The sequence below is a fragment of the Dendropsophus ebraccatus genome, chromosome 3 (genome assembly GCF_027789765.1).
Source record: "Dendropsophus ebraccatus isolate aDenEbr1 chromosome 3, aDenEbr1.pat, whole genome shotgun sequence".
Classification (NCBI taxonomy): Eukaryota; Metazoa; Chordata; class Amphibia; order Anura; family Hylidae; genus Dendropsophus; species Dendropsophus ebraccatus.
In genome coordinates this window covers 156,062,294-156,082,088 of record NC_091456.1, presented here as the reverse complement: position 1 = coordinate 156,082,088, position 19,795 = coordinate 156,062,294, and the positions used below count along the sequence as shown (strand labels likewise).

The window sequence follows — 19,795 nt, the reverse complement described above, 5'->3', positions numbered from 1 at the left end:
ACAATCAATAGCAATTCGCCATTTAAATGGCAGGTGCTGCACCTGTTGGGTGTTTAATTGGCAACTGCTTAGGTACTTTTGCGGCCAGAGGCTTTTACTAGACCTCTGTGTTTGCCTTAGTAAATCTGCTAATAAAGTCTGGATCAGGCAGGCTCTGCTAGCAGAGCAACAATCTAACTAATCCGTACAGTGCCATAGCATTGCATGGATCAATGTAAGCAATCTTACGATTGCTTGTAAATGTCCGCTTGGGGAATTTAAAATGTTTAAGGGTATATTCACACGGGCGGGCTCGCAGCGAGATTCTCGCTGCGAGCCCGGCAGGTCCTGTCAGTTCCCATAAACTACATACTTGCTGCGGTCTAATTATACCGCCCTTAACCCCTTCTACTCCCGCCGGCTCCCCCGCTGTAAGCAGCATACATTACCTGTCCTCGCTGCACGGGTCCGGCGTCCTGCTCTCCCGTCCGGCCAATTAGTGTGTTGCCCAGCCGCAGCCACTGATTGGCCGGACGGGAGAGCAGGACGCCGGACCCGTGCAGCGAGGACAGGTAATGTATGCTGCTTACAGCGGGGGAGCCGGCGGGAGTAGAAGGGGTTAAGGGCGGTATAATTACATACTCGCTGCGGTCGTTTAGACCGCAGCAAGTATGTAGTTTATGGGAACTGCCAGGACCTGCCGAGCCCGCCCGTGTGAATATACCCTAAAACTGTAACAAGAATTCCTCCCTTCCTTAGGGCACATTCACACGACGGAATCTATGAGAGTCTAACTTCAAGTGGACGCTGCCCGTCGGAATCCACTTAAAGTTTCTGTGCGGATTCCGTAGTTTCTATGTACCCTCAATGTAAATCAACACCCTTTTTTCTATTTTAAAAATAAGAAAGTCTAAATTTTTTAAAAAAGTAACATACTTTGGTATTGCTGCGTGTGGAAATGTCCAAACTGTTAAAATATAATGTTATTGATCCTACACTGTGGGCCTTGTGGGCAAATAAAAAATAACTTATGAGGGAATTGATGATTTTTGGTCACTTCACATTTCTCTAAAATAATTTAACAAAACGGGATCCAGAAGTCCTATTACTGATAAAAAATACACATCATGTTACAAAAAAAATGAAGGGAAAGGAGAAAAGTTAAAAATGTCTTGAAGTGGTTAAGAATCCACTAACTGCAGTTTATATATTAAGGAATAATAATAATGATGATGATGATGATGATGATGATAATAATAATAATAGGGAATTTGCAAACATAGTAGGGGGACATGTGTGTAAACTCTTGTGGTGATTCTCAAGAGCAGCTATCTTCTGTGTATAGATGTGCATTTCTGATGTGGAATTTAAACATGGAGAATGTGTTTCTTCTGCAAACAGAAAGAGATTGGAAAGGAGAAGGAAATGTCAGCTCTGCATCATATTGTTCAATCCGAAACAGTTAAATATTTCCTACACAGACTGAATCCCCCCATGCTTGTCCCCAGTGAAGCTCACAATCTAATTTTCCTATCTTATAAATACAGTTAACCTATCAGTATGTTTTTGTAAGAAACTAGAGGAAGGCCATGCTGGAAAAGTAAAAGATATATTCTCTATGTAGTAGTCTGCGTACAGATATACCAAACTTTATATAAGTACTGTCATATAACAAAAGATTTGGTCATGTCATAGAGCCAAGTCAGAAGTTGTGAGCGGTTAGGGTTTCTATGTTTAGACCCTAAATGATGAGTAGAATGAACTAAAAGAAGTGATTGGCGGAGCGCTTCTCTACCATGCTTGCTGCCGGAGATGGGCTTCATAGTCTAACTCGCTAATCCATCTCATGCAGTGGGGGTCTATACACCCAGAGCCCAACCAATCAGAAATGTTGACTTTTTAAAAGTTTTGTTATATAACAGTTATACTTTAACTTGACATTTAACATATTTCAGATCCTGACGCCGCAAACTTAACTTGACATTGAACAGTTTATATGCCAAGATTAAAGGAGAAGTCCGCATGGGAAGTAGAAAATCAATACAGGCAAGGTAGTGGGGGGGGGGGGAACAAGTTATAGTCGCCTTCCTTGGTGCTTTTGCAGAGCCACGTCCTGCTCCTTGACCCCGCTGGCTGTCATCTGAACTCTTGTCAAGCTCTGTCGCGCCCTGGCTGACAGATGCCCTGCTCAGCCAGTCAGTGGCCGGGGTGGGACAGATAATTGGCCGAGCAGACTTCTCCTTTAATTTTGTTCATTGTAGTCTATAACATATTAAGCTACAGTTCGCTACATCTGTAGATGGGTTTAGAAATTGGTTTCCCTAGTTCTGTAAATTGGCAATGCCACCCACTGAGCCACTTCCATCTCTCCCAGATGCCTCATACATACTTAAACATTTCACATAATCAAACGTTAATGTGTTCTCAATAGAGAATGGAGTGGTAAGCTGCTGTAGCCTCTGGTGGCAGCTTATTTCTCTAGGAACAAAAGGATTGGGCAAGGCTGCCAGTCACTGAATTGGACCACTTAATTCACTGTTAAGCCCAGATTCCGCAGAAATATAAATTAGTAACTGACAAATTATCATGGAACTTTTGACTAGTTAACTATTAACCTGCACAGACCCCCTTGGCTATAATATGCTGCCTGAAGACCTAGCTACATTTTCTATGTGACCGTTTCCCTTTAAATGTTGTTCTCCAGCTAAATATTATGTGGTCAAATGATTTTTTTCTTTTTTTAACTTCCAAAAAACGTGATGCTTTTACAGGTGAATAAAGGTTTTCAAGTACCAACTTTATGACTATTATTATGAAATGGTAGTAAATTATACTGCAATTCTTCAAATAGGGTGCATTATGGCTATGCAGTCCAAGAGTTCACCGCAAATGGATTGTGGAGTAGTGATCTTAAAAGAAAAAAGAAAAAAAAAAAAAAAGGGGACTAACAGATAAAAGAAAAGGTAAAACCCAGCATGTATGTCCAGAAATAAAAATGTTCCAAAAGTGATATAGAGAGGACAAAAATGTGACAGTAGCCTGGTCGCCAATCATGCCTGCTCCACCGTACAATAATGATCCTTTTAATTTACTAGTAAGAATAATTCTGAACAGCTGTATTATATGGAGTCTTTTCTGCTTGATGGTGCGTTCACACCTACAGGATCTGCAGCAGATTTTCTGCAGCAGATTTCATTTAAATAACTGAACACAGCATCAAATCTGCTGCAGATCTGCTGCAGATCCTGTAGGTGTGAACGCACCCTTACACATTCTTTTTCATATGAGAATTAAATCTCCTCCAGAAGGAAGAGAGCTTGCTCTCTGGTGCAACCTCTTAAAGGAGTGATCCTAATCAAAGGCTAGTCCCGTTACCAAAGCTTGAAATATGGCTGGGGATTATTGGCCAAGCAAGAATCATGCCCAGAAGAAAGAGCCATTTGTAGACAGCTGTTTCAGGCCTCGCACCCCTCATTAGTACAGAACAGGGCGCTAGTTGACTATCAGAGACCCCATGTTTTGATTGAAGAAGTAAGGTAATTGTATTGATTTCAGTAGGATCAATAAAAAACTTCACTTTCCACTTTCACTGTTGCTTAAGGAAAAATAAACCAGCTTTCTTATCCACTTATCCACACCATGGGGCACCTTATACACAATGTTCTCTTTAAAGGGACAAATCAGGACAAATGTAGACATTTTTTACACTACCTGGATGGCAGTGATGCATACATCATGGTGGCATGGCTCATGTTTCAAAATTCTGCTTGGTTCCCACAATTGGCACCGGTTTCTTCATGTGCACTTTAGCCCGCTCTATGCACTGGAGGTGGGCCCAGCGCCCCCAGTGTAATGATATCCTCTCCCTTGGTAACGCACCTCCATCACAATTAAGTCTGGCTGTGCCTCTGAGGGGATATTATTACACTAGGGGTGTTGGGCCCGCCTGCAGTGCATAGAGCGGGCCAAAGGGCACATAAAGAAGTCGTCGTGGGAAGCAAGCTACATTTTGAAAATCAGTAAGCGAATTGATACATTAGCTTTAAGGCTAGGTTCACACACACAGTAAAATAAAAATTAAATACTAGCGTGATTTTGAGAATAAATTTGAAAATTAAAAAAAATGTGAATAGATGAAATTTTTTTTTATGTATTTTGCAAAAGTAGTTTGTACATAATGAGCATGTTTATTATTTGGACTATTGTAATCAAATACTGATGTTATCCTGTACACTGTGTGCACTGTTATTATTTCCATATTTTGATCTCCAAGTCAGGGCCAGAATTTAGGTACATTTTACAGTGTGCGATCATAGCCTAATACTGCTGCTCAGTCTGTTCCTTTGTCAGTACTGCTGAATTAGGGTGGTCCATTGGTGTCTTAGAGATAACCTGTGAAAGTAAACTCCATGAAAACTCCTTTAAATATGACAAATATTTATATACATGAAGAACAGAATTTTTCATCAAAGATCTTGACTTCTGAGGTTCAATACGTATCATCTGTTACCGTTAGCTTTACTTTAGTGTGCTTGTATGTTATATGGCCTCATTCATTGACTGGGTTAAAAAAATAAAGAAAGGGGTACTCATTGGTCCCCCCACTGCTACTATTTCCTGTGTGTTGAGACATAGACCAGGAAGTGAAGATCAATGGGGACTCCATAAGAACTTTAACAGCAGGGGATCCAATGAGGTGAGTACTGCTTTTTTTTTTTTTTTTAACCCAGTCTGCCTACTGTCTGTACACTGCTGTTAACATGTATGGTTTCTTAAAAACATTAAAATTGGAATTTATGTGATATAGATCCTAAGTATGATTGTTTGCATAAGCCCTAAGCTACATTCTACACATGAAAAATGGCGAGCTTCATTTGATGTGCGATTGATATTCCAGATGAAATCATTTTTGCACTGTTTTCGTTCTGAGACATATATTGAAAACCACATGCTCATGCTACATCCATAAGACAGGAAATAACCTGTTTTCCTAGTGAAATATGCGAAGCTTGATTAGATATTTTGTGTTAGAAACTGACACTTCAAGTACATTCTGTACAATAACAAATTGACAGCACATATGTGTCACCGCCTTATACTTAAATAAACATTCTGCTGTCAGTTAAAATAAAGACCTTATATAATACCGTAGGCAAAATGCTGTTCAGATATTCAATAGAGGAAAACCTGCTTCCATCAGATGCAATAAGAGGACATGTCAAGCTGTAAGTTTAGGATGATTTGATAACCATGTATCTCTTTCATAATGCATGTACGTGTAAAATAGCATTTATACTTGCGTGTACTTTATATAAATATACTGTATATAGCGTAAAGGTTATGAGCATGTAGATAGCACTGGTTTCACTTTTGACAATTCACAATAATATGTTACATTAGTATTTTTTATTTAGAAAAATTTTAAGGCTATATTCTTGCAGCGTCTTTTTAGGTGAAATTGCGTCCGTTATTTTAAAATGGCGGCTGTAAATAATGATCATTATAAAAAACTCCCTTTTTTTTGTCTAAAAAAGACATTGTTGGAACATAACCCAAAGGTGTTGTTTTTTTTCTTTAGTGGAACATTAAGCCGAAGCTTATTTAAGTTTTAATTGCAATTGTGGTAGTAGTCATTATGGCAAAGGGATCCCCAAACGAACGATTTAACCCCGTAAGGGAGTTTTGGACTTAAGGACCCATGACATAGTCTTTCGCCATTAAGCCCATCGGCTATGTCAAGCAAGCTTAGGAGCTCAGCTCGCTTTATAGAATTTGAAGACCAGCTTCTATTGTCAGGGCTGCGGCGGCGTTACGTGCTTCGGGCGGCCACCACATCCCCCTGTTGTCCCGTTCAGACGCTGGAGCCCGAGTGCAGGGGCCCAGTGCTGCTGCTTTGGCAACTGGTGGCGCTTCACTGCTCTGCGCTCCTGCTCCCCGCTGTCCCAGCTGGCGCGCTCTGGCTGTGACAGATTTGAAAGGGACAGTGCGTTCCTAATTGTTTAGTGCACCAATCACCTGCCCTATAATTAAAGCACCTGCCCTGACATTCCCTGTTGGAGCCTCTACGTGCTTCCCATTAGTGAGTGGCCCCAGCTCACTGAGTATCCTGCTCGTGTATCCAGCCCGTGTTTCTAGCCCCTGTATCCAGTCCCTGTATCCTGCCCATTGGTCTCAGTCTGATTCCTGCCTTCTTACTGCTGTCTCGATTCCTTTCTACTTGTCTCCAGCTGCAACTCACCCACCTCCACTAACAAGCCAAGCCAGGGGTAATGAGCTGGGGGTCGCCTGCGACAGCAAGTCCATCCCGCCTTGCGGTGGGCATTGGTGAAGACCAGCGGCCCCTTCCTGGTGTGGCTTACGTAATCACCAGTGGTGGTGCAACGGATCCACAACTTACGTTGTTACATCTATCAGAAGCCAGGTTCTCACCATCAATGACAGGCAGCAGTGCTGGCCATCTTTAATCCCTTAAATGCTGCCAAACGTGGTATTTCAGTGTCAGTGACATTAATGGCTTGACCAGGATCACAGTGCAGGGGTTTCCTTGGCTGCAGAAGGGCATAATACCTTTGTGCTGTCTGATCAGCAAAATTCTCAGAGACTCTTCTTCAGGCAGACACAGAGGAGCACAGATAACAGTAATCAATGATATTCAATGACACGATCATATGCCGTTCGTTTCTTTAGGCCCTGACCATTGGGCGCTGGCCTAACACGGTTTACATTATTTGTCCACGTTCCCTATCTTATCCTGTGCTCTGCTTCCTCCCTGTTCCTGCGTGCTGCAGCTTCAGAGCGGGCTGACAGGAGGAGACCGGGAACGTGGACAGGTAATGTAATCTGTTTGGGCAAAGGCTGCACGGACATCGATAACAATGGCCGTCATTGATCGGCCCGTGTAATAGCACCCTGAGAGTGTCATGATCTAAATGTGCCAGCACAGGCCCATTCATCCAATCAGTGGCTGCAGTGGTGTCCCACCTGTGTTGGCTTGCGATATCACGTACCAGTGACCATGCTAGGGCATGGAACGTAACTGTCTCTTTTTTTTTTTTTTTACACTACCTCCTTAAACATATATCTAAAAAGGGTCCTGACCAGACAACCCCTTTTATTTGCTCTCTAAGTTCTTTTCAAAGTTGATGGAGGCACAACAAAGTGGCTGTTGCTCTTTACCATGGGCTCTATTCATTACTGTTCAGGCTCTTCCACAAGTTTCTGCAGTGACTTTAACAGAAACAGTCATCCTCCACGGCTGTGGAATACATTGTTACATGTGCGAGAAAGCTTTACAATGGTATTTGTCGCCACAGGCAACTCTTTAGTTAAGACGGTTAAATGTATCGAGGCCAAGGGTAAAGGCGAGGGTCAAGCAGCAAACGCTTATTATAGGTAACAAGCAAACATGAGAATTACATTAGTAAATAGAGAGTAACGGTATTAAGCATTGTGCGGATGGCAGTCATAGCTCTGGTACTTATGGTGCAGTTTATGTCCTCTTAATTCAGGGACGAATACAATGCCATCTACAAAATCTGAAGTTATGTTTTTTTATGGCGATAGCAGCAGGAGTTACAATGGAATGTTAGTTTGACTGAATAACTATCACAATTACGCTAAAATGTGTGCTCCATAGCTCTCACAATGAACAAGGGCACAGTAGGTTCACTTGTATTAAATTTCCATTCACAATATCTGGAGGCGGATATATTTTTCTTTGTGATTGTATGTGTATTCTTGTAGTCTTCCTACTATTCTGCATTGTCACCTGCTTCCACTTACATTGATCTCCTGTAATTGGTGCTATCATTTCATGCGACTATTGGCCATTGATTTTGCCTATTCTTGTTCCCGTTTTTATTTTACATTGACCTGTGTGGAGTGTCTTAAGCTGTGGCTTATAATGGATATCTTCTTCTGATAAGTGCACACAATGTTAGGTGATTTGTCCTTTAAGTAATTTTGAACAGAAGTAGAGTGTATCGGTGTTGAGAGTTGGAGTTTGTCATTTGATGCAGATCATGATGTAATGTATCACCTATGGTCATTTACAGAAGTGCAGGCATATATGTGTTGTTCTCAAGTCAAATTCAATTTACAAAAATACAGGATCTAATAATCCCACTGTATTTATAAGTAATAACTAGAGATGAGCAAAGTAGACGCAAATTCGATTCGCGATTACTAAAACAGGCAAGACTATAGTAGCTACAAAATTACAGAACTATTAAAGGGCGAATCTGTTAAAACATGTTGTTGTAAAAGTGTAAAAAATCGGAAAATCACAATTTATGAAAAATGTCAATCATCCAATTTCCACCACTCCTCTCTTCTCTGTCCCTATATCACTGTTAGTCTCTCCCTGCTCTGCTGTAACTGCCTGCTGCCATCCTGCTCTCTCCTCCACAACAGTTGACTGGCCACCTCCTTAAGAAACCACTTTATATAGAAGGTGAGGGGGAGGTGCTAACATCATCCACAATAAGCATTCCTATCCTCTCCTCTCTGTCCCTGTATCACTCTGTTAGTCTCTCCCTGCTCTAACTGCCTGCTGCCATCCTGCTCTCTCCTCCATACAAAGTTGACTGGCCACCTCCATTACCTCTGCCTTATATAGAGGGGGAGGGTGAGATGCTGACATCACCCATAATCAGCCCTTCTATTCTCTCCTCTCCTCTCTCGCCCTATATCACTCTGTGAGGGACCTTGCACACTGAGTAAAAGAGGCAGAATTTACGAGCGGAATCCGCAGCGTATTCCCCTCGAAATTCTGCCTGTCCGATCGATTCAATGGTATTTCTCTTGCGCTCTTGCGCCTCTCCTCTCTGCTCAAAGAATGAACATGTTTTGAGTGGAATACACCGCACGGACTCCGCTTGTAAATTCTGCCTTTTCTACTCAGTGTGCATGGACCCTAAGTCTCTCCCTGCTCTGCTCTAACTGCCTGCTGTGATCCTGCGCTCATCTACACACAGCCGACTGGCCACCTCCGTTACCGAACTGCCTTATATAGAGGGGGAGGTGCTGACATCACAGAGGGGCCTGCAGCTGATTGGACGGGAGCTAGGGATTATGGATTATTGCTTTCCCCCAAGGCATATGTCGTAACCCAAGGGTTTCTAGGTGGATCTAGCAAGGGCAGGTGTTGGTGTACCGCAGCAGTGAGTGATATACAGTATGACCTCCTTGGATTCCTTTAGAACAGGGGTAGGGAACCTTGGCTCTCCAGCTGTTACAAAACTACAACTCCCATCATGCCTGTACAGCCAAAGCTAAAGCTTTGGCTGTCCAGGCATGATGGAAGTTGCAGTTTTGCAACAGCTGAAAGGCTGAATGTTCGCCATCCCTGCTTTAGAGGCTTCAAAATAAAAATAAGTGTGGAGTAAGATTATACACATTGGGGAGATTTATCAAACATGGTGTAAAGTGAAACTGGCTCAGTTGCCCTTAGCAACCAATCAGATTCCACCTTTCATTTTCCAAAGAGTCTGTGAGGAATAAAAACTGGAATGTGATTGGTTGCTAGGGGCAACTGAGCCAGTTTCACTTTACACCATGTCTGATAAATCTCCCCCATTATTTCCATATTTTGCCTTAAAGGGGTTATCCGGCGCTATAAAAACATGGCCACTTTCTTCCAGAGACAGGCCCACTCTTGTCTCCAGCTTGGGCAGGGTTTTGCTGCTCAGTTCCATTGAAGTGAATGGAGCTTAATTGCAAACCACACCTGAACTGGAGACGAGAGTTGTGTTGTCTCTGAAAGAAGGTAGCCATGTTTTTGTAGCACTGGATAACCCCTTTAAGATTTATTCTTTCCTTGAAAACGCCATTTTAGGGAATGATCAGATTGTGAATGTGCAGCGGTAGACACTCTTTTATTACATTTCAGCCACCCTTTAAATGAAGAAAACATAAAGTGAAATTTGCATGCCGCCAATAATATATAATAAGGAAGGAAAACAGAATATTCCTATGCCATGCAATCGAGTTACAACAGCTGTACACCCACATGTTACCTTTCCCTGCAGTAAGAAATGCCAGTTTTACATATTACAATATTGTGCAGCAGCTGGAGACACTGGCACAGCACAACCTGGTGGTGAAATACATCCCCAATTGTGATCTCCAAAGAATTTTCACATTACTGTTACCATGGTTCTGAAGAATAAAGTTCTTGCTCTTATGTAGATGTATTAATTATCAGCAAAATGTGCTTTTACATGGGAAAAAATCAATTTCCAAGATTCCTTTAAGCACAAGTAGCTCTCCTGTGACCGTATGTCTGAAAATAGTTACTTAAGGCAAAAGGTAAAGTGGAGATGTACATTAATCCAGTGATTCAGCCACTAAAAGCTTCTCCAGGGCAGCCTGCAAAAAGTTGTTAACTTTGTACTTTTAATGCATGGCGGTATTGAATAAAGATGAACATAATCTCTCCTGAGTGCTTGGTTCTGGTCAGGTTTAAAGTGTGTTCACCTGTTGACACTACATTAGTTCCTAATTAACACATCTATGAAGTAGAGCTGAATGTGTCATTTCATTTTTTGGAAGTGAGTTGTGTTAAACTCCCATTTTTTTGCATAAAGTAGTTGAAATTTGTGGTACTGGATAGAAATAATAAAAAAATATACATATTTTTGGTCAAATTGGGTTAAAGGTAGGGATGGTCCGAACAGAGTTCGGTTCGGGTTCGTACGAACCCGAACTCCCGGTAATGATTTCCGCTGTCTGCCAGCTCCGTGCAGCGAGCGGATCCAGCGGGAGGACCGCCTGGAAAACTGGGATACAGCCATAGCCATAGGCTGTATCCCAGTTTTCCAGGCGGTCCTCCCGCTGTATCCACCCGCTCCACAGAGCGGGCAGACAGCGGGAATCTGATGCCGAGGAGGGTTCGGACCATCCCTAGTTAAAGGGGTACTCCAGTAAAAATCTTTTTTTCTTTCAAATTAACTGGTTTTAGAAAGTTATATAGATTTGTAATTAACTTCTATTTAAAAATGTCAAGTCTTCCAGCACTTATCAGCTGCTGTATGTCCTGCAGGAAGTGGTATATTCTTTCCAGTCTGAAACAGTGCTCTCTGCTGCCACCTCTGTCAGTGTCAGGAACTGTCCAGAGCAGTAGAGGTTTTCTATAAGGATTTGTAACTAGAGATAAGCGAACTTTGAGCATGCTCGAGTACATCCGAACCAGCTCGTTCGGTATTTGATAAGCGGGGGCTGCTGAACTTGCATAAAGCTCTATGGTTGTCTGGAAAACATGGATACAGCCAATGACTATATCCATGATTTCCACATAGCCTTAGGGCTTTATCCAAGTTCAGCAGCCACTGCTAATAAAACGCTGAAAGTTTGGGTTCGGATGGACTCAAGCATGCTCGAGGTTCGCTCATCTCTGTTTGTAACCCCTCAAAGGTTATAATATTGCATTTTTTTCTCCAAATTCACAAATTTTTATTTTCATAAATAAAATTTTGGGGGTTCCATTATACATGTTATGGTACATTGAAAGGCACCATTTTGTGTTCCTGAAAAAAACAAGCAATTACATGACCCTGTAAATAGAAAAATGAAAGTGCTATAGGGGAGGAAAAAATGAAAACATAAAAATGAAAATTGGCGCGGTCATTTAAGTCATTTTGTGCCGGATCATGGCACAAAATGACTTAGGGGTTAAGCTGCTGGGGGGGGGGGGGGGGGAGATAGCTTGAAGCAGCTCGTTGCCACTTCTCTTTCCACTCCTAGTTACCTGTTACCTCCTAGCTATCTGTTTCCTGGTTTGGGCAGCATGAAACAGGTGACAGGTTCCTTTTCAGTGTAATAAAACCGCACAAACACACCACAAATATTGTAAAATGCCATGAAACACTTTGGGAATATATAAAAGTGTGTGTGTGCCAGATCTGTGGTGCGGAATCTGTCGTTTATCAGATTTGGTAAAGCAAACTAGACAAAATAGGGAGTTTTGCACTCTCCAACATGTGGGTGGAACTTTACAAAAATGGGTATGTTGTTGAGTAAAAGGAGGCGTAGCTTAAATGCGCCAAATAGGCGTCACAAAAGTGCCAGGAAACAAAGCCTATTTAAGGATGGGGCAAACTAAAACCAAACATTCTACAGATGCACTTGAGTCTTTTTTAATAATTCTGGTGAATTAGAAGAACGTCTAGTCTAAATGAGACTAAACTGAATTCACACGTTCTGTCAAGTTGTGCGTGCGCACAGACAAATTTATAGCCCATTGCTTTGTATTGGGCTATTCACATGTTCAGTGTTTTCACCAGGTCTCCAATCCATTTCGTTTAAAAATAGGCAATGTCATAATTCGGAATGAAAGCATGGAACGAATTCCCCATAGAAATCAATAAAGTCTGTGTTTTTCACGGATGTACTCGTATGTGACAACCGCATTCATGCATGAAAAACACGGACGTGATGTAATCAATGTAATTTGAAATGTTTAAACAGTTCTGTGAAAGGCAATGCCTGCTGTGTTCACACATTGTTTTTGTAATGCCCGTTCTTTAGAACGGGGGTAAAATGGTGTACATGCCTATTATTAATAGATGTTCACACAAAGTATAGTCGGCCATCGGCCGTACTTTGCATTGTAGTGAATGGTTAATCGATTTACGGGCACACCCAACTGTGCCCACAAGTCAATGTTAAAAAAAAGAACGTTCCTGCAGCCAATACAGAGGTATTGGCTGCAGGAACGTCCTGAATGCAGCCCCGCGGCCGGCAGTTTAACAGCGTCCGTTAATTGTAGTATGAACATAGCCTAAGAATCACAGCCCTTATCCTCACCATTTGACTATATTGTATATTTCCCTATTGACCTCAAGCTAGCGTCTGGCAGCAGTATTTTTCAGGAAAAGATCGATGTTAAAAACGTTTACAAAAAAATGGCGTTCTACTGGAAACCTCTGTATGACCCCCGCCTTACTCACCTTCCCTTTGTCTTTGGTTTTCCGTTTTGCTCGTATAGATCAGTACTCATTCATTGTGTCAAATATGTAATAAGATGTATAGGGCATACATTCACTGCATTGTCTCTATAATATATACCGAGCACAAGAGACTGTGCTGAATATTGATTGTACCATCTGCACAAAGGAGACACGTAAAAAAATAAAATAAAAAAAACCCTCTCAGTTAAGCTGGTTTTAATCTAATGTAATATTTTCCATAAAATGCCGTATCCTATAGGAGGATTGGATAGAAGTAGGACTTTGCGGAGGCTTTTACAGATTGCCGAGGTTACCCAAGTGCTTAAACATGTAAAATAATCTTGCAGTGGAGGCATTTTTCCGACAGATTTCATTTACTGTGAAGAATTCCCGGCAAAGATTGATGAAAAATAAAGCTTATTGTTGTGGCTGTGAAGAACAGACAAAATACAATGCGGCGCATGGTGTGTATAGAATGGCAGCCCGGGCTGAGCATAGGAAGAGTTAAAGCATGTCATTCGGAAAGTATTCTTTGAAGAGATTTCGCATAGAAGCTGCAGAAATTTTCATCCCGTGAAAGCAACCAAGTGTGCCATATTTCAAGGGCATTTTTCACTAGTAATGAGCAGTCACAAAATGTGATTTAATAAATGCTATTTCAACCTTAAGTACCTCGGATATCTAATATTCTGCGAGTAGCGCCAATGCTGGCCCCATATCGAAACTCTGCAATTGCTAATGAGATCTTTTTAGGCACTGACATGCTTTGCAAATTGTAACAAAGAAGAGTTTACAGAAATTGACGTGACCAATTACGGAACAAGGTTAATGATCATATTCCTAAGTGAAATAGTTTAATGTTTCTGATATATACTGATTATATCAAATTATAGGGGAGCAGAAGAGCGCCTGTCATCATCTCGTCCATTACAGTGATGCCTGGCCTCTGTGTACTTGTATGGCTGTTGTCTCTGCTGGTTTAGGTTCAGAATCATGTTAATTTTATTAGATGACTTTTATCCTTCATCTGGTTCTATTTTTTTTTTTTTTTTAACGTGTGGATTCTCCGCTTCTCATAGCCTGCAGACAGGAATTTATAAAACAACACCGTTGAGCCATAATCTTATTCATTCCTTCTAAATCGAGCTAATCAATTTGTCATACTTTAACTATGTAAACCCCACAGCTTCTACTAACATTGGAATATGTTGTGTGGCATAGTCATCCTTCTGGATATGTGTAACTGCTGCTTAAAGGGCATTTCCACATTGTTGATCATGTTGTTTAAATCGGTCATGCCTTTTGTAGGATTTATATGTTTTCTTTTTTATTATTTACTACCCCTTAGGCTGATCCTATTAAAGCAAATGGACCAGCAGATGTAGAAAAACCTTAATCAGTACAACCTGTTTGGCACTGCCATGCCGATTCTAATGCTGCCCTTCATTTTTTCATATCGCCGCCCGATTCTCACATTTTCTGGATATGCAAATGAGCTTTTCTGGTGCATTGGAGGCAGGCCCTGCTCCGCCAGTGCACTGATATCTCCTCCCTTCTGTGCCACTTCTCCTCCTTCTTCTTCTTCTTCATGTCTGTTCCTGGCCGGGCTCTGTGATATCCAGCGCAGCCGCATCCGTTTCATTTTCAGAACAGGGTATAAGCCTTTTTAATAGCTGATGAAGCTGATGTGACTGTAAAGGAGCCAGGCTGGAAACAGACATGAAGGAAAAGCGTCACAGAGGGGAGGAGATATCGGTGCTCTGAGGGTGCAGAGCCTGCCTCCAGTGTACCGGGAAAACTCACTTGCATATCTAGAAAACAGTGAATTTTGTGAAAATCAGGCAGGTAAATCAAAAATCAAAGGCAGCATTAGAGTCAGCATGGTGGCGCTGAGCAATTTATACTGGTTATGTTTTTTTTTTTATTAATTTTTACTACATCTGATGGTACATTCACTTTAAGCACCATTTTAATTTTTTTCTACCAGAGCAATGCAAAAGATCAGAAGCACAACAGAGTTCTCGGTCTTTTGTAAAGCACTTGTATATCATTACTAGAGATGAGTGACTCTTAAGCACACTCGAGTCTTTCTAAACCCCAGCATGCGGCATTTGATTACCGGTAGCTGAAGAAGTTGGTTGCAGCCCTAAGTCTCCCTGGTAAACATATGTCTGGATCCATGTTTTCCAGGACTCCCAAGGGCTGCATCCAACTTCATCAGAAACCGTCAATCAAATGCTTCACGCTCGAGGCACGCTTAATTTTTAAAATTTTTACCCTATTTAGTTTGTTTTTTATGCAGCTCAATAAGGATACTTTTATTTAAGAATGTCATAAAATTTTCATCCTGCTCAAAGATCAAAATGCGAAAAATCGCAAAACTAAAATTGGGAATAAATCATATAAAAATTGTTCTTCTTGTGCCAACTTTAAGGGGGTTTATGTAAGATTGCATTGACGGAATTAATTACATTTATGCTAATTTTTCCCCCACAGCTTTGATAGCTATCGGTCGATACAGCACTACTATAGAAACAGTGGATGTGGGATGGTGTAAAGAGATTACAGACCAAGGAGCCACATTGATTGCACAGAGCAGCAAATCCATACGATATCTGGGCTTGATGAGATGTGATCAGGTAAAAGAATACTTATACATATGCATAGTCTGTTCTGTGATGTATTGATACAGTCTCACTGCCTGTATAATTTATAAAGCTTTGGTTGTGTTGTTTATGACTAAAATGTGTATAAATAGTATAAAAACACATATATTGAACCCCATGGAGGAGATAATAAATTAACCCAACAAATATTCTTTTTGTGTACATGCTCAGTATCCGCCACTGTACTTAATGATGGAGAATACCAAATGTGTAAATTACCCTCAAAAGATATATGGTACATGACCAGACTCTGAATGTAAGAGGAGAAGGTTTCTAATGCCCTTACAGATATGTCTTCTCTTCCCTTTCCTTTGTTTTAGTTAAAAAGTACAGTTTCTCATGTGAATACATTGAACATGATATCACAACATAAGAGCACTCACAATTCTTCAGTTTTATAACAATCACTTGATGTCCACACTTAGACAGACACTGTATACAGTATATGGCTATGTTCACATTACGTGAATGACCGGCCGTTCCGTGACCCTGGCTGGGTCACAGAACGGCCGCTCTCTGCCCGGATTATCCCGGCTGATACTTAAGTACCGGCCGAATGAATTGCGCCCACAGAAAACTGACATGTCAGTTATTTGCGGCGCCGCACGGGATGCCGGTCGGAGCGTACACAATGTGTATACGCTCCGGCCGGGATTCCATAGATCAATAGGCAGCAACAGTCGCACTTTTACACTGTGTGAACATAGCCTATACCCAGTGACAAAGTGCCAAAAATGTGGTGTTGGTTGTGGTCTTGTAAAACTCCAGTAACTTCACACAATACATCTCACAGTAGATTCATGCTAGTTGCTCACTTAAATTCCACTTTTTTTTTTTTTTTTAAAGGGGAACATTGGTTAAGAAAGATTTAACCCTGTTTAATCCTCACTCATAATCTAAGCATTTTTGTAATAGCTTTCTGTTACATGAATCGGTCTGTTTGCCTGCAGGCCATTATGATCCAGGCCCTGAAGCTGCTGAAAATCCTGACTTCCTGGTCCACTCTGTCTCAGCTCCTCCCCCTACCTTCTAAAACAGAGGTCATGTGATCCTTGTCTCTTCTTTTGCCAGACAAGCTGTAACACCTCATCTGTAACCCTGCCAACCATTGACATCACACAATGATCATGTGGCCAAGGACGAGGAAACAACAGACTCTCCTGATTGGTATAGGGCAGGCATGTCCAAACTTTTTTCGAAGAGTGCCAAATTTGATGAAGTGAACATGTGCGAGGGCCGACCATTTTACATGCTACATGCTATATGCTTTATAACACAGGCAGATAATAGCAAGCTGGATACCTGGGGGGCCGTAAAAGTTCGGAACGCGGGCCGCAAATGGCCCTCCGGACGGACTTTGGACATGCCTGGTATAGGGGAAAGACACAGTTGTTTCATCTCTCTCTGTAATCTATCTATGTCTATGTAGATAGACAGAAAGATAGATACTCTGTTTACTGTGCAAAACAGAAGCAGTCAGAGCCAGTGGTGGGCAGATACTAAAAGACAGTGACAGGTACCCAGCAGTTAGTTCTGAGGTGCAATGCATGCTGGGACATGTAATTTCCTGTCCAATTGCTGTGACAGTTTGAATCTGGGGCTAGGAACAGCGCAGAGAAGGGCACTCTTAAAGTGTCACTGTCGTTTCACAAAACTTTAAACATGTCAAAGAGACATGTGAAAAGTTTGGAGTGTTCAGACCTGTACAGATCAGGAGATAGAGCAAAGCACGGTCCTTTCCCGGCTCTATGTCTCGTGATCAGTCGGGCTCCATACAGTGCCATTATAATTCCGACTGATCACGTTGCACAGAGCCATAAGAGGGCTTTGCTTTGTGTGGTCTTCTCCTGGCTCTATCTCCCGATCGGTATGGGTCTGAACACTCTATGTCTCTATGACATGGCAAAAGTTTTATGAAACAACAGTGACACTTTAATGCATTTTCCACTGATTCTGTGTCTAGTGTCACTTCTATGTTGTGATGCAAGTCTAGGGACTGTCTCAATAACATAGATACATATGAGGAAAAGAAGCATAAAGATGAATACTCAGAACTTGACCAAAAAAAAAAACTTTTGACATTCCCTAGGACATGTCAGAAGCTTTTTCTAAAAGGTACACTTTAAAGTTAATCATCCCTATTTACAGTATTTGTCGAGTTTTAGAAAAACTACTATAAAAAATATGGTCACATAGAAGCACATAGAGCAGTGAGCCCACCTTCAATCAGCATTACAGCCGCAGCCTCGGGCAAGATTTTTTTTTTTCCTACTGATCACATAAACAGTGAAAAACCTTACAAGTTTTATTCATCCCTCTTCTAAGTGATCATCAATAGAATTGCTAACAATGGAAAATTATTCGTACAACTTTTATGTGTCTCTATCAATGTTGTTCTGCCTGCTTAATACAGGAGAGTATTAGCGCAGCGAATACAAATGCTTGACAGAAAAAAACAATTAAGATGGCAAATTAGCCGAGCGGCATCAACATGCTATCCCAAGATGTATGAGTATAATTAAAGAACGACAAATATTACCGTAAAAAACGAAGATATCTATACTTTTAGCTACGATAATCTTCTCACTGCTGCGTAATTTGTACAATAATTCTTTGACGGTTTCACTTGCATATTTCAGCTTTATTAAGCTTCTTTTTTTCCATTGGGCAATAAGCTTCTATAAACTGGTATTAAGAAGAAAAGGAATGCGCATGCCGCACTTTAGTGACAGCTTGAGCAGAGGCCTACAAGGGTAATTGGCTTTGTCTAAACATAGTGTAATTTGTTTGTGCCTACACATTTATCTATGGTTTTTAATGATTTTCTCCCCCCCCCCTCATCATTCTAAGTGATGAATAATTGAGTACATAATCATATTTAAAGTATTGCTCAGGTAGTCTTTGTTTGCCACTGTAGCCAATTATGGAAGTACCGGCTTTGCGGAATGACGATTGGAACTATTGTACTGTACAAATTGAATATTTTGCAATTAACTAACATAAAACAGCATCAAGAAAGCTTATCCCTAGACAGGAATTTTTTAAAAAAATTTCTTAGACTTATTTTTTTTTAAATAACGGAAGAAGAGCAGGAAATACAAAGAATCCAAACACATGACAACAATTACAAAAAGTAGTTACAGAGAAATGAGGATGAAGGAAACGAGCAAGGTTTTGCGGTACCAGTATAAATAAAGCAATGCAAGGAAGAAAAAACTAATCGGAGTGAATAGGTAGAAAATAGGATGCGTCACCAGACGGCCCTGGAAGGAGGGTTGACAGTATTTTAGGGTTGTAAAAGGGTTAGTAGATATAAAGGTTTTAAAAAAAAAACATGCAGTCAAAAGTACCATCCATTCTAAGGCCATGTTTAGACACTGTATGAACATTAACCGTTGTTTGGCACGACTGGTGTTTGACGCGTCGAACAACGGCCGATGTCTCAGATGCTCACCCGGCCGATACTACACTATCGGCCTGGGTTAACATCACTTCATTTTAATTGGAATGTGTGCACATTTGGTGTTTGCCCACACTCCAATTAGCCATAGAGCACAATGTAAAGTACGTCGGGAGCTGTACTTTATATTGCCTGCACAGGCTATCTTGGTCACTGAATAGCGGCCACACAAAATAGACCTGTCAGGTATTTTGTGCAGCTGCAGAAAACAGCAGCCGTAGTGTATACAGTCTGTTGGTCCATAAAATGTAATGTAATGCCACAGTGTCTATAAACAGCGGCCGTTATCTCAATTTGCAGTTTTTATTGTAAAAATACATATTGTCAATGTGGCTTAAAAGTGTTTTTCTGGAATACACAGGTGACTCTTGGTGTCCCTACCAATAATCAGAGAGAGTGCAATCCTTGCTGGTAGTTTGGTTTTTCTCAAACCATAACAGTACAACAGAACAGGTGCCTGCTACTGCTGCTCAGCCCCAGTCTTGTTGGACACAGCAGAGCTGCAGTAATGGGAACAGCTACACATTTACAGTATGCCTAAAATCTATAAATATCAAGCAGGTGTAGTGACCCCTGATTGGTGGAATCCAACCCCCCAGGAACACTGCAATTCACCCGTTATTGACATAACCTTACTGTGTTTCTAAAGATGAAACAAAAAAAAAACGTTTGACTACTGCTCTTGTTTTTATAGCTACCTTTAAGGGGCCTTATTCTGCAGCACTATAGAATAGTGACTGCAT

At 41.2% G+C, this 19,795-nt stretch overlaps 1 protein-coding gene across 1 annotated transcript in view; it reads left to right on the top strand.

The window, feature by feature from the left end:
* Positions 1 to 19,795, top strand: part of FBXL17 (F-box and leucine rich repeat protein 17) — a 492,871-nt gene that overhangs the window by 463,474 nt on the left and 9,602 nt on the right. The window contains exon 9 of the mRNA XM_069964681.1: positions 15,423 to 15,565. Within this exon, the coding sequence (XP_069820782.1) occupies positions 15,423 to 15,565 (143 nt within the window). The remainder of the gene's footprint in view (positions 1 to 15,422; positions 15,566 to 19,795) is intronic.